Here is a 14446-nt window from a genome sequence, read left to right on the forward strand (position 1 = left end):
ACTTCATGCTGCCATTCCTGTTGTGTGCAGCTGCTTGAGTACAGCTCTGTGCGCTCGTACCTGCAGTCCTATCTACAGAGACTCAACGTGAGGGTGTGGGTGGGTACAGAGGACACCAACCAAGCCCCGTATGAGCTCATCACTGCTGAGGTATGACCTGGATCCAAAATATAGACTATTTGTATGTGTATGAAAGCTTGGATGCTCAAATAAAAAGTCTTAAACTGTCTGATTGCTGATTATGGCTGAGATGGTTTCAGTCAAGCCCCTCGAGAGTTAATAACTGATTCTCATTTTTTGCTTAATTCTTAAATAGTACTGTAGCCTATAGTTTATTTTTCCCATATGGCTTTTTAAAGGCTGAAAACATAAATGTAAATATGTAACTGTAATCTAGGAGACAGCAAACAAGCCTATGTTCTTGCATCTGTCAAAAATGTTTAGTTATGCACATATACATCATGCACATAACACCATGTGACAAAATTAGATTGCTATAATTGGTGGACCCATTTTTATTTTTGACACACTACACAGCTATTTCAGCTACTTTATTTTGCCCTTCCAGGTCTCTCTGAAATAAAATTATATTATTGACAGATATGTAAATAAATACAATGTGACCATTACATTAGAGACAATTTAATTAAATTTCTCATGTACTGTAAGAGGACACACACACAGTCTTCTCCCCAAATGACTTTTGTAAACAGTCATAACCGTGATGGACACTGTTGACTGATACTTGTGTTGTATTATCGTAATTTAATTGTAAAGATTGAGGGCCACCTTATCACATCATAAAGCCACATTGAGAGGCCAGAGAGACATTCATTGCAGCTAAATGTTGCTGAATCAATGTCGAAATGCCCCTTATCCTAAAACCTCTATCAGACATATTGGGATCTTTTATTACTGATGGTGTTTGTTGTATTCAGTGTTCTGTTGACATTTTTTGCAGAGTGAGAATTGAAAACAACTGCATTTGCAACATGCAACATGCATGGACAAACATCTTAGTTCTGTTTTTTTATACCTCAGTTGAATGCTTACAATTAATCGCCTCCGTCTGGCATTCGTCTAGTCTCAAGCAAGTGATTTTGTTCTTATCCGCAATGATGGCTGAGCATCCTCTCTCCCAGAGCTTAGGGATGCAGTCGCAGTCATGCAGCTGCTGGTGTGGCTTGAGAAGAAAGCTCCAGAAGAGACAGAGACCGAGCTCACAGCAGCACATTTTGTCGATCAGTGTCACATACAGAACTGTGAAGCTAAACCCTCATCACTGATAAACACATTCTACTGACAGTGATTATATCAAGGTTTTTTTTTTTTTTTTTGAAGTCCTGCGGTTCCAAGAGTATATGTACTATTAGATAATATTTGAAAACCAGCTCCAAGATCAGTCAGTACATTACAAATTCTTATTGAGAGCAAAAAAGTGTGAAAATATAAGAAAGAAAAGTGCAAGAGTATGTAATACCTAAAAAACAAATAATAATAATAATGAAACTTTTTTTAATGAAAAATGAGTAGTTGGTCCATTATGGCTAAATATTAGTTTACATATGGAGAAATCAATGAAATATTTACTTAAAAAAAAACAGACTCTAGAACTCTATATTAGCCATCTTTCTAACCTTGCAAGATTCGAATAACATCATTTCCACAATTAAAACATGTTAGTACATCAAGGATGTTAATACGGAAGATGATTTATTTGTGTAAACTTCCTTTTTCTTGAGAACCACAAACCCTTTGCTGTGTTTTGGCAGCAAACAGAAGAACAGCAGAGGGCTGTTATTTATTAGTCCATCTAATGAAACTGCAAGGAAGCTGTCAGTGGATGAGATGTATCCTTTGGACTCTGGAAGACAGAACCTGTGAGTTTCAGAGTAATAATAGTGCATAGTTATTTTTGTGTTCAAAACAAAAATAATACATGGCCAAGCTCATGCATGCATTCTTCCTGATTTATGTTACCTAAACCCCCTAATTCAATGTTACAGGGATGGTACTACTGATATAACGCGCACTGTGCACAGGGGTAAACCCACTGACTTTCAGAAGGTACTGAATGAAATTCATAGGAAGTTATTGATGATGCAGAGTGTAATAGGATGCTTATACTGAAAAGAAAACTGTTTTTCTCTATTTCTCACTCTAATAGGAGGCCTACACAAGAGTGCTCATGGGAAATTTTGAGATTTCAAGAAGCGTCTTTCCTAGAGATGATCTCCTAATCTTCAATCACATTATCCCTTCAAGCAATCATGCCATGATACTTCCACAAGAGGGCGCCATATCCACAGCAGACTTTTCACAGATACCTTCACAAAACTTGCCAAGTGCTCACCTTTAATGTGTCTTTATTCCCATCCTATATATAGGATATAGGATCTTATATATATTATTTTTATTTATTTTTATTTTTTCATCAATTGGTGAGGAATCATTTATGATTATGATAATGATTGACTTAGTGATAACTACGGTTATAAACTGACAAACTCTCCCGTAGAACCTGGTTCTTACAAGGAGAGTGACTTTAGTTTAAGGATGACATTGCTGTCACTGTTCCAGTTACTACAAAGGTACATTGGCTTAGCACACATCTGAAAATGGCCTTGTTTTCATTTATGACGAAACAGGAATAGCTTACTGATCTCAGCTATGGCTAGCAGTGCTGATTGCATCTCTGTCTGACAGCATTTTATGTGTTGTCTTGTAGGTGCACTGGCTCAACAGATACTATGAGAGCATCCGGAGCGTGGTGGGTCCCGAGCTGGAGAGGAGTATGACTGGAAGGTGAAGCATACAGCACCCTTCCTTAGTGCTGGAGCTTCTGCTGTCCTCTCCTCAGTCACACTCTTAGTAACAATGCTGCCCTCTGTTTTCCTGCATAATCTGCTGTAAAACAAGCACTGAGGACCATAACCCACTTCACAGCGTTCAGTACAGCCTCTGCTCTTATTGTGGGCCGAGGTGACAAACTCACTTTCAGGTACAAACAGAAAAGCTTCAATGTTAAGTTGTCTATAATATACAGTGTTCTTTCTTTCTCTTCTATTTTTTCAGGAATTTTTTTAAGCCATTTTCGGTGGATTTACCATCTAATTAGGATTTGTCCTATGTTTGAACTTGTGTTTGTATTTTATAATGTATTCTATGACAAACGTTTATACGTTTCATTAAAAAAGACAGTATTTAGTTTTAAAAATGATGCATTGCATTGTTTGTATTGTATTGACAATCATTGTTGATTTCTAGATTACTAAAGTAAGATTACTACAGTATCTCCACTACTTTGGTTCGTGTATGACTGCGTCTGAAATCTTAGGCGGGCTATCAGGCAATGACTTTTCAGGCAGCATTTGCATGTGAAGATACCTCACAAAACAGATTTCAGACAGCCTTCTAAGGCAGAATAACAGTCTAATGATCTTCAAGAAAATATAGAGAACTTTGGTAATAAGTGAATATTAAATATTTTATTTTATATATTTATTAATGATTTCATACTTAAGTCACAATAGTAGATGACAAACAGAGTTCACTCTACTGAGTGAAAATACTATCCAGACACCATCAACACCTCCTCAACATAACACCTTATGACACCAAAAAAATTATAACGCCAGCTATAAGGACATTCATAGACACTTTTGCATACAGTGCAATGCACAGCATTAAGTGGTTTACATTTAGCCCATTCTCAGTGATGCATCAGAGAAAATCAAATGTATAACTATATATAAAAATATATAAGTTTGCAAGGCATGAAAGCACATGAAGAACACGCATTAAAAATGTAAAGACAAAACTGGATCTGAATTTTTTTGTCAGCTGGGCTGAACTTTCCTTATCCTTTATCCCATTCCTATTGCAATGTGAAACGATCCAGTGCATGAGTGAATAAATCAACTGAATTACAAACCATTTCAGACTTTTTTGCAAACCCACCAAACGAAAATGATTTTTAGGACAGTATACATTAATAATCCCATTGACATAAGGATTTATCAATTATAATTTACACACACTGCAATATTTCCTAATTTCCTTAAATAGGTCTAGAGATGGCCCTGGCATTACCTGCGTGATATGTTTTGAAAAAAGCTCATATATATCCAAATATTTTTGATTGTAAGATTTTATGTGGAGGTAACAACTTCAGTAATTAAACTAGCTCAGTAAAACAATTTGTCAGCAATCAATAAAAAAATTTAATCATGCTTTCCATGAATTCCATATTTTTTGCGTGTAAAAATTACTTGTGACCAATCCTTTCTAAAATATTGGCCCAATGTGTGATTGGCTGTTGGGTGTGTTGGTTTTAGGGCCGGACATGGTTTAGGGCACTGAAACTGACGCACATCTTAACAGTGCTTTCTGAGAACCAGCTTACAATCCCCTTTAATGGTCACAGGCCTGAAGCGAGGTGCTGTCAGCAGCACTGCTGCATGTCTCATGTCTGCAGAGGTGCTGTTGCTTGGCAACAGTTCCGTCAGAACCGCAGTAAGGTGTGAGTGTGGTTTCTGACGTCCGCTCACTCACTCATGCTCTCTCTCTGCGCTTCTTTGTTTGACTGTTCTCCTCCAGCTCAAAACAACTTTCAACGTTGTTTCTTATCTTTTCAATAATAGGACTGATTGGTGTGATTCTGTATATTTGTTGTTTGTTTCTTTGCTGAGGCTCTGACCTTACAATAAAGAGGAACTGCAGCAACAGGAGGTTTTGAAAACAATGACCTCATTAAAGTTGTCATTGTACTTGACCGCTGGCTGTACAACAGAAAAGACTGTTTTTGTCTAAAGTCATGTATTACATGTTACTTACAGCTTGTATGTGCTGTAAGCACCGGCCTATTTGACCTAAACATTTCATACTTTATGACATGCTTATTTTTGTCAGGCATCTTGCCATGTGGTGTAAAAATAAATATAAAAATAACTCTGACAACTCATACACACCACTTCCTCTGTGATCTGTACCAGCTGGCTGAACTTACATGCAAAAGGTCTGAGGACTCAGAGGCATCATGATCGTGAATGTTAGTTTCCATGTAATATATGAAATAATAATAATAATAAGAGAGATAGATAGTAATAATTAATTGGTAATTAGTAATAATTGTTAGTAATAATTAGTAATCTTTTTATATATATATATATATTTATACATTTCTAAGTACTATTAGAGTAGAACTTTTGATTACTATTACTTAGAATTAGAGTATTTAAATGTTCTGCATTAAATGGTTTTCATTTTAATATATTTATTTATATTAATATGAATTAAATATGTATTTAAATGTTCATTTAAATATTCTAAATTAAACATTTTAATTATTTATTGAAAAAAAAATATATTGTTTATGTTTATATGCAATATTTCTAAGCATTAGAAAAGGTTAATTATTTTATTATATGTTTTTAACTAATGTATAATTAATATACAGGGTGTGAATAAATGGATTAAAAATGTACTTGATTTAAAAATATTAGAATATTAAACTATTCAAGTATTCAAACTATTTAGAGTCAGAGACTGAATGTTTAACTCAAGAAATAATAAATTAAATAATAATATTATATAACAAATAATAATAATTCATCATGTTCTGAACTCCATGACAAATCTTCAGGGTGAGGATGTTCTGTATGACTGAATATATCTGGTCTTTTTTTTATTATTATCTTTTTATCTATGGTTTGGTTTTTATCTGATATGAACCATTTCAACCAAAACCACCTCCTAAAAAAGAAGTTCCTGTCTAGTCATGTGACTTACTTCCTCAAGCATTTAGTTCTCTACTCCTGCGATCAGAGAAGAACTTTTCTTCTGCCTCTTCCTCCTCTGGTGGCTTTTGTCTCTTTGTGAGTGGCACCTTGGCAGTGAGACTGACAGTTCGTTTAGCACAACCAAGTGTCATACTGCCACAGCTATAGTCGTGGTCCTCAGGAGAATATTGCCCACCCACTACAGGATCAACATGTTACGACGGAAACCATCCAATGCATCTGAAAAAGAACAGGGCCAGGTGCAAAAGAAGAAGGTAGGAGTTTGTGTCTTAATGCCTGTGTGGCCCTGTTTTGAAGAGTTTAAGCAAGAGTCGAAATTATGCTCTTGAAGATTTCATTCTAGAGGTCTTTAATCCCAAGGGAGCACACACACGTAATAAACTGTTTAAAAAGCACATGGTAAATGACACAAACACATTATGGCAGAACATGTGGTTTTGTTGCTAACTGCTTAACAACACTACTTTGAGAAGCTTTTTCAAGTGTTTCCATTCATCTGCATTAATAATAGTCCTATTGTAATATGTAGTTTTGACTTGAGACCTGTAAGAACTGAAACTCTATGATTGTTCTGGGTGAAATGCATGGCTGTGCAGCAGTTCCTGTAGAGATACAGCAGACCGTACCACACATCCTGAAACAGTTCATACATCGTCAGAGCAAAGCAACCAAAGCTCCTCAATTCAAAGTGAGATTTACGTAGGTCATCACAGCAATCAGCGGTTAACTGTTCTACAGCATTACTCTTATTTTCCATTTGATTTGGTTCATCTTGCGTGTGACAGCCAACAGTTTCGATATTTCTCCTCTGTGAAACTGCATGTGCTTTGTAAACGCCAAAAGCAAAGTGAGAACTGAAAATCTTGCCGCTGTGCATCAAGGTTAAATTTGCTGTCTTTTATTTATATGTTTTACACCAATGCCTTTCTCATATCCTTATCCAGAATACAGGATGTACCATAGAGGTGCCGCTCATTACCACGTAAATGAAAATAGCTTTTTCACATCACCTAAAATGTTCCAGTTTCCTCTTTGGCCATGGTTTAGATTATGCGTAATCATTTCAGTCGAGATCTATCAGTAATGTATTTCACCATCTCATGATGATGCAGAATGTTGTCACTATTTTGGAGAAATTTATGTGGAAGGTTTCCAAAAGAGAATGATTTGTGCAATGATAGTTTAACCGTGGGACATTTAGTTTAGTATGATTTTTGAACAATCTCTCTGCATTTAGTTGTCTCAGCAGATTGCAGTCTGTTGTGTGTTGTCTAGGTAGTGCACAGCTCTGCAGGGATTGGCTGCATGATGACTGTGACATACCCACTTCCTGAGTTGAAGAAAAGCAGCACAGTGAAAGGTTTAGATAAGAGAGAGAAAAAAAGTCAAATTGGAACAGAGATGCACAACAGCCCACAAAACCCACACTGAATGACAAACATTAATTCAAAAAAGTGTTTTATTCTTGAATGAATCTTGTCTGGTTCTATTCAAACAAGTCATACTTTGCAATATATTGTCTTTTACAGTGACTTTATCATAAACTGTAGATCAGCGGCGCACAAACCAGGGCCGGAAAGCCAACGTTAGCTCAAGATGACCTTTGATTTGTCCTACCAAGCCATAATATATTAAATCTTATTATTATTTTAGTATAATATCATTGGATATAATGTATGTTCAGTCCAATGGACCTCAATTAACTTTGAATTTTGGGCCCTTTGTTGTAGAAAGATTATACTGACACATTGTTATTGTAATCAGTTACACTGAGACGTTATGTAAAGTGTCACTAAACACATTATCCTTTCTGTGAAAACCTATAAAGTGTTATCCATGCTTATAATTTCATGGATCTGAAAAGGATCATGTGGTTTCTTCTGCTCATGTGTTGCTCCAGAGGCCCAATAATGCCTCCAAATATTGATCAGGATATATGCTTGTGGAATTGCAATAACATTAAATGGCCATTATAACATGAGCTGTCAGTTATAGTGACCTGGATTTGTTCATGACGCATAGAGATTAAATTTCATCAGCATAATGCTGGATGACTCTGCATTCAGCCAAAAGGCCAACTGGGTCAGGAATCATGAACAATAATCTATCTATCTGAATACTGTACAGTACTGTAACTTTAATTAGACTCTGATGAGAAACTGTTCTGTGTTCACAGCTGACTCTGCAAAGGTCCAGCAGCTTCAAAGACTTTATGAAGCCAAAGCCATCGTCACCCGTAGTGAGCTCTGAACCTACACTGGATGAAACCGTAAGTGAGGAGTTTGTTAAAAATGAAAATGCTGTCATTTAAGCACCGTCCTACAGGTTTCAAATCTGTATGAATTTATTTCAGCTGTTGAACACAAAAGAAGACTTTTGAAGAATGCTGGTTACTAAACAGTTGACAGTAGCATTTGACTTCCAAAGTATGGAAAATATACTATGCCATCAACTGTTTGGTTGCCAGCGTTCTTTCAAAATACATTATTTTGTGTTAAACAGCTGAAATAAATTCATACAGGTTCAGAACCACTTGAAAGTGAGTAAATCAAGATAATCATTATATAAAAATTGATCTACTCAAGCTCCAACTTGCTACTGTCTCATGATTATCAAACTATTGGATAATATGAAGTTGTGTAGAAAAAACAACAGGCAAGTCACAGTTAACCTTAAACCAAACTGCTAGATTGGTGCTTAATAACAGCTTCATTTGAAAGTTTTAAAAATATCTAGACAGGATGTCATCTTTTCAGAAGCCATTCAAGCAGAGAGCCTGCTTAGCTTTCTGTCTGCTTTTCAGAGAAGCAGGCAACTGTGTTATTTTATGCATAGATATATCACATTTTCTATAAGATTTATTTATAATGACAATTCTAATAATAAATACTAAAATATAATAAATTACATTTATAAATATAACTTTTTTTTAAATAGAAAACAATTGTTTCAAATTGTAATACATTTTCACAATATTACTGTTTTTACTGTATTTTTTTGATCAAATAAATGCAGCCTTGGTGAGCATAAGATACTTCTTTCAAGAAAATAAAAAAATTACCCTAGATATTTTGTTATTAATCAATCAAGATAACATTTGACAAAAATTAATTAATAATAAATATGAATATATTTATTGTTGTTAAACTGTGTCCAGTTCGATATTAAAAGTGTTAAATGGTATGGAATAGTTTTCTGTGCTGGTGTTAAGTGAAGTTCAGAGGTATAAACACAAGGGCAAAGTAACAGACTGACGTAAAATCCCTTTGACGTCTTCAGGTACTTTTGTTTTTTCGTCTGTGTCTTTGATAACAGCACATGTCCTAAAAGGAAGAGTTGGTGGCATTTCTCTTTGAGCTCAGAGAGGAGCAGCCACACTGACTCATTGCGGTAGTGACACAAAAGCCACTGTCACAGACTTGAGATTGACTGGAAATCCTCTTAAGAACAGGCCCCATGGCCATAGCCAGGGTTTGAAAATTAGTGAGGAGTGGGTGGGTATTGTGCTATAATAACCCCACATTATATACACTAAACACTTTAAAAGAGACAGATATGTAGATGTTTGTAAAATATGTTTTCACAGTTTTGGAGAAATTAGCATTGTTAAATTATATCACATTGCACCATTACTTTAGATAAGGCGTAGCCTATATAATTTTATCAGTTGTTTATTCAGCAACAGCAATATAACTGTTATAGTTTTGATTAATTACCATTGCTATATTGAGGATAACTTTGTCTAGTGCCCTTATGAAATTTGTTAGCATGACTGTGAAAATGTAACTAGCCTACAATATGAAATAGCATAGACGTAACATACTTGTTCTACAGATCTCTGCACTAGTGTTATATGCTACTGTTTTGATAGTGTTGATAACGTTTCTGACAGATAATATCTCTTCTTTTTTTTTTTTTTTTGCGTATCAGTTTAAGGTGCCCCTATTATGCCTTTTTGAATATTACCTTTCATGCAGTGTGTCATGTAGCTGTATGTGAACATAAACTATCTGCAAAGTTGTGAAGCCGACAGTGCATGATAGATAAAGTTATTGTCTGTCAAAAAAAGGAGTCGGCTTGTAAATAGCCTAAACGAGTTGTCAGGAATTCTAATCTTATTCTGTTACGGCTCTACGTCATGCAGTAACACATTTGCATAATGTCTGCCCACTATCTACAGTCAATTGCTCTCTAGAATCAGAAGTGCCCACCTCCTGCACTATAACTAAAGATGCTGGAGCGCTGGCTGAGATATTTCACTTGTTCACAGTGTATTATTTCCTGTACAGTGTATTCCTCGTAGTGCACAGTGTAGGTGATAGGGAACGATTCAGACATTCAATTGATGCAAATGAGGTCTGGTTTCACGTTGTTTCACAAGAACGCACATCCAGACTTGAGACGCAATCGCATGGAGCGGAACATATGCGCGAGTCGCCATTAATTAAAAACGTTTGCAACCACATGCATCAGCAGGATTATGACCACTGTTTTGTTTTACTAAGAGTAAATCTAGAATACTGAATCTAGGGGGTAATCTGTTAGACTGAGGCTGTCAAATGCAGCTTTACCGAGCTCAACATCTCTGGTCCGAGCAGACATAATCAAAATGCAATTGGCTACTTTAAAAAGGGAGTGTGGGTGCTCAATATGTCCTGCCCTCTCTTCCTGTTTCAGCTGTCTCTTTAAGACAAGTCATGTCACTCGGCGGCCATCTTTGAAATGCCTCTTGGGCATCCAAGTCAAAAACTATAAATACCCAAGACATGTCACTCGTCTAGTTTTGAATGGGGAAGTGTCCGCGCCCTCACTCATGGTTCTCTGTTCTCAAGCCTCGTTCACTCCGCAGCATACCACAGGCAATGAACAATCTTAAAAACTGTCTAAACTTAATTATACATGCAGACTCTCATATGAGAAGCTTTAAATAGAAGATTAATCATTTAGATAAAAAATGTCAAGGTCCGAACCTCGGAGACCTCAGAGCTGGCTATGGGGCCATCAAGTTAAAACTAACACTTCTTATAATGAGATTATATCATACACAAATACATGCTGATTTAGCCAGGGCAAAGCCCTGAACATAACACTACAAAAGCATTATGAAAACACATCAAAGAGTTCTACAGTAAGTAATTAAAAGCTAAATGTTTTTAATTAATCAAGCCAATAAATTCTAACAGAAGTCTGTCTCGTTTTCTTTAATGATGGAGCCAGGACATAGTGCACAGAACAAGTCTATGAGGGCAAGCAGCAAGAATTATTCATTGCCTGTAGACCTTTTTAGACAAGAGGAAGTTTTATGAGTCAAGAGGACAAAATTAGAAGCTGAATAAAATGTACAGTTGCAATTTGCAATTTCTTTCAGCAGCTGGAGAGTGCACCACCAGAGGATTCAGGGAAAAGTAGTGGGAAACTGGGAAAGAAATGGAGAAATGTCATATCTCGCACAATGACCCGTAAAACCTCCAAGATGGTACAGAAAGCCCTTGCAGAGGCGGGGGTAAGTAAAAAGCACAAGTCTAACGTAAAATAAGAGTCAATGATGAACTAATAATAAACACTAGAAGAGAATGTGTTAATGTTAATTGCTACAATTATTTAGTATTTCAAATTTTTAAGTATTACCACATATAAATGATCCATAAAATAATAATACTTTATCATTATATTAATAAATGCTGTAAATGTGTTAGTTAATGATAGCTAATGCATTAAGTAATGTCAATTAATTGAATCTTTTTGTAAAATATTGATTTTATTACATTACATTACAAGTAATCTAACATGCTAGCAACCATCTAAGAAAAGCACTTAATGTAACAGATTGAATTTGTCTCCCCCATGTGGAAGAAACCAGTACATTTTATACAGTCAGCAGTCTCCGGATGTTTCCAGTAGCTAAATTACATTCGTGAGCATATGAATTCAAATGAACTTTTTAATGTTACGTTTGATGATTTCAGAACGAGAGTGGGGAGGACGGCTCTGTGTCTCCCATATCTCCAATTGACTGTATTCCAGATCTCACTGCTGGGAACAGAGCGTCTGTGTGCTCCAACAGCTCAGAGGACACAATACACAGTCCTCTCTCACGCCAGCTCTCTGGATGTAAGCAATCTCAACCCGGCACAATATGAAGCTGAAGTGAAATCATAAGGCTGATTGATTTTTTGTTCTTTTTTTTCCCTGATGTGCAGGTGCTGACAGGCAGAGTCTGGACAGTGGCTTCAGCCAGAGAGACAGTATGAGACTGGAGGACAGCACCTACACAGGGCCCTTCTGTGGCAGGGCCCTCGTCCACACTGACTTCACCCCCAGCCCGTATGACATCGAATCCCTCAAACTACAGGTCAGCCTTTTAAAAAGTGCTGTTTTTAGAGAATGTAAAAAAACCCACACTATTAAGTTACATTTTTAATCCATTTGTATTTAATCAATTAATAGTATTTTTTAACACTTTCATGGAAATTACCATTGTGTATGAAAATAGTATATTATTGATATAAGTTTATGGTTCATGTAAACATTGTGATTCAAAGTTTTAGTCATTTTGTTGGGTGTGTTTGCCATTTTTATTTCATTTTTGTTTTGTTGTTTTTTTTTTAAATATACGTCTATATAGTTTTTATTACATTTTATTTCAGTTGGTTTTAGTTGTTTTTTTTAGTTAAACTAAATAAAAATGTTAAACTAAAAGAAAATGAAAATGTTGCCTTGACCCCCGCCTCAAATAAAATAAAATAAAATAGTATAACACAATGCAAAATAAATCAGTTCATGTTTATTTTTGGCTCAAGTAGTAAAACTGTTTATTTATTTATTTATTTGTTTGTTTTAGTTAAGTTAACTATAATTGCCCTGATATGAAATGTGTTATATATATAAACTTGCATTGCTTTCTGTGGAACACAAAAGAAGTGTTTTTGAGGAAATGTACTGGCTGCTCTTTTCCATACAATTAAAGCACAATGAACATTTTCCTGAAGCACTCGAGCATCCAATGGTTGCAAAAGCCTGCGAGATAAAAACAACCAGTATATTATTTAGAATGACTTCTACTGTGTTTCATGAAAGAAAATAATACAACTAATGACAGAATTTTGGGCATAAATAATCTTTAAAAAAAAATGTAGTATCCAGCAAGTATATTGTATGCAGTGAACTTATATTTTTCAAAACACACAGAAAGGAGACATCATCCAGATCATTGAGAAGCCACCAGTAGGCACCTGGACTGGTAAACTCAATAACAAAGTGGGCTCCTTTAAATTCATCTATGTCACAATACTACCAGAGGAAGACACACCACCAAAGAGGAAGCGATGCCAGAGTCAAGGACGAAAGAACAAACCCAAACCGCAATCCCTGGAGGAAGTTCTGGAGAGAATAGGCCTATCTGTAAGCCTCAAATTACTTTCTCTTAAACATGTGAGCTATTACATCACAGTACAATAGGATCTGCACTGACTGACTTCATTGTGTGTCCAGGAGCTGGAATCTGTCCTGTCCATGCATGGCTTCCAGAGTTTGGAGGATTTCAGGGGCCTGAAGGAGTCCCACCTGAACGAACTGAATATTACAGACCCTGAGCAATGTGTGAAGATACTGAAAGCAGCAGAATTGCTTCATGACTGTAAGTGCATTAAAGAGTCTAGACCGTACATGTTTATAAGTTGCAGTCTGTTTAATGTAGTAACATCTTTTCTGCTCTCCAGCGGAGGATGAATCCGATGCAGAGGAGCAAAAGACTGAAATGCCACGGGACTCAGGTTGTTACGAGAGCACAGAGAACCTGGTAAACGGATGTGAGGAGCCCCAGGTGGAATCCCATCCGGACACAGAAACAGAGCTCAATGCTATTCAGGAACATCTGGAGGAGATGAAGGTGGGGGAGAGTCCTGAGAGCCAAACAGAGTGAAGCCACCAGAATCTTCTTTTGATCCTGCTTCTTTGAAACTCTATCAAGCTGGATTGAACTCTATGAGAAAACTATTTCATATGCACAGCCCATACAGAGGCCAGTAGGTCAGATGGCATAAAGAGCTTGAATGTAGCATCATCTATTTGCTCTGATGTTATTGTTCAGAAAGACCCGAGCTTCAAAATCGAACTGAAACAAAGTTGTAGGATTTTGCAAAACAGGCTGCATAAAGTGATCTTCCATGGATTAAACCTACAGCTATGTTTTTACAGCACAAAAGAAGAATGCTGGAATCCTAAATATTGATTTTGCTCACAAGACCAAGTTTGACCTAACTGGGATTCTGTAATATCTGAGAAGTTTCATCATCATCATCATACATTTAGCTATGAAGTAGCATTTTATATACTACTATTCTACGGTTTCTGTCGGAATGAATGTACAGTTACACAACTGGTGCACTCAAAAATGTATTTTTGTCAGGCATGAAAGAGGAAAAGCACATGGTTTTGTTTTATTCTTTTGCTTCTATAGTCAACTATTGTGGTCCCCGTTTATGAAAATGTTTATAATATTTTTTGTGTAGTTTTCAAAGCCATTGTTGTTTTAATACTTGCATTCCTTTTCAGCTTTCCAGTTGTCATTTATATTGTTGTCTGTACTTTCAATGTTTTTACTAGTTTTAAAGAAAAAAAAAAACTTTTTTGAAACAACATGACAG

The 14446-nt window shown here is 36.1% G+C and overlaps 1 protein-coding gene and 1 long non-coding RNA gene across 3 annotated transcripts; both read left to right on the plus strand.

Annotated features, from left to right (window-relative positions):
* The first annotated feature begins 917 nt into the window (after positions 1 to 917).
* Positions 918 to 2369, plus strand: LOC128027138 (uncharacterized). The gene is made up of 3 exons (XR_008186632.1): positions 918 to 1880; positions 2007 to 2067; positions 2168 to 2369. It is a non-coding gene; the product is annotated as an uncharacterized LOC128027138 (long non-coding RNA).
* Positions 2370 to 5809: 3440 nt separating this feature from the next.
* Positions 5810 to 14438, plus strand: LOC128027202 (SAM and SH3 domain-containing protein 3). Of its 2 annotated transcripts, none has more exons than XM_052614553.1 (8): positions 5810 to 6055; positions 7978 to 8070; positions 11170 to 11304; positions 11768 to 11912; positions 12002 to 12153; positions 12990 to 13202; positions 13293 to 13437; positions 13520 to 14438. In XM_052614553.1, the coding sequence occupies exons 1-8, from the start codon at positions 5993 to 5995 to the stop codon at positions 13720 to 13722; spliced, it is 1149 nt and encodes a 382-aa protein (XP_052470513.1). In that variant the 5' UTR covers positions 5810 to 5992; the 3' UTR covers positions 13723 to 14438. The 2 variants fall into 2 exon arrangements, with proteins under 2 accessions (XP_052470513.1, XP_052470514.1); XM_052614554.1 differs by having other exon boundaries at positions 11173 to 11304.
* The last annotated feature ends 8 nt before the right edge of the window (positions 14439 to 14446 follow it).

The sequence above is a fragment of the Carassius gibelio genome, chromosome A14 (genome assembly GCF_023724105.1).
Source record: "Carassius gibelio isolate Cgi1373 ecotype wild population from Czech Republic chromosome A14, carGib1.2-hapl.c, whole genome shotgun sequence".
NCBI lineage: Eukaryota > Metazoa > Chordata > Actinopteri > Cypriniformes > Cyprinidae > Carassius > Carassius gibelio.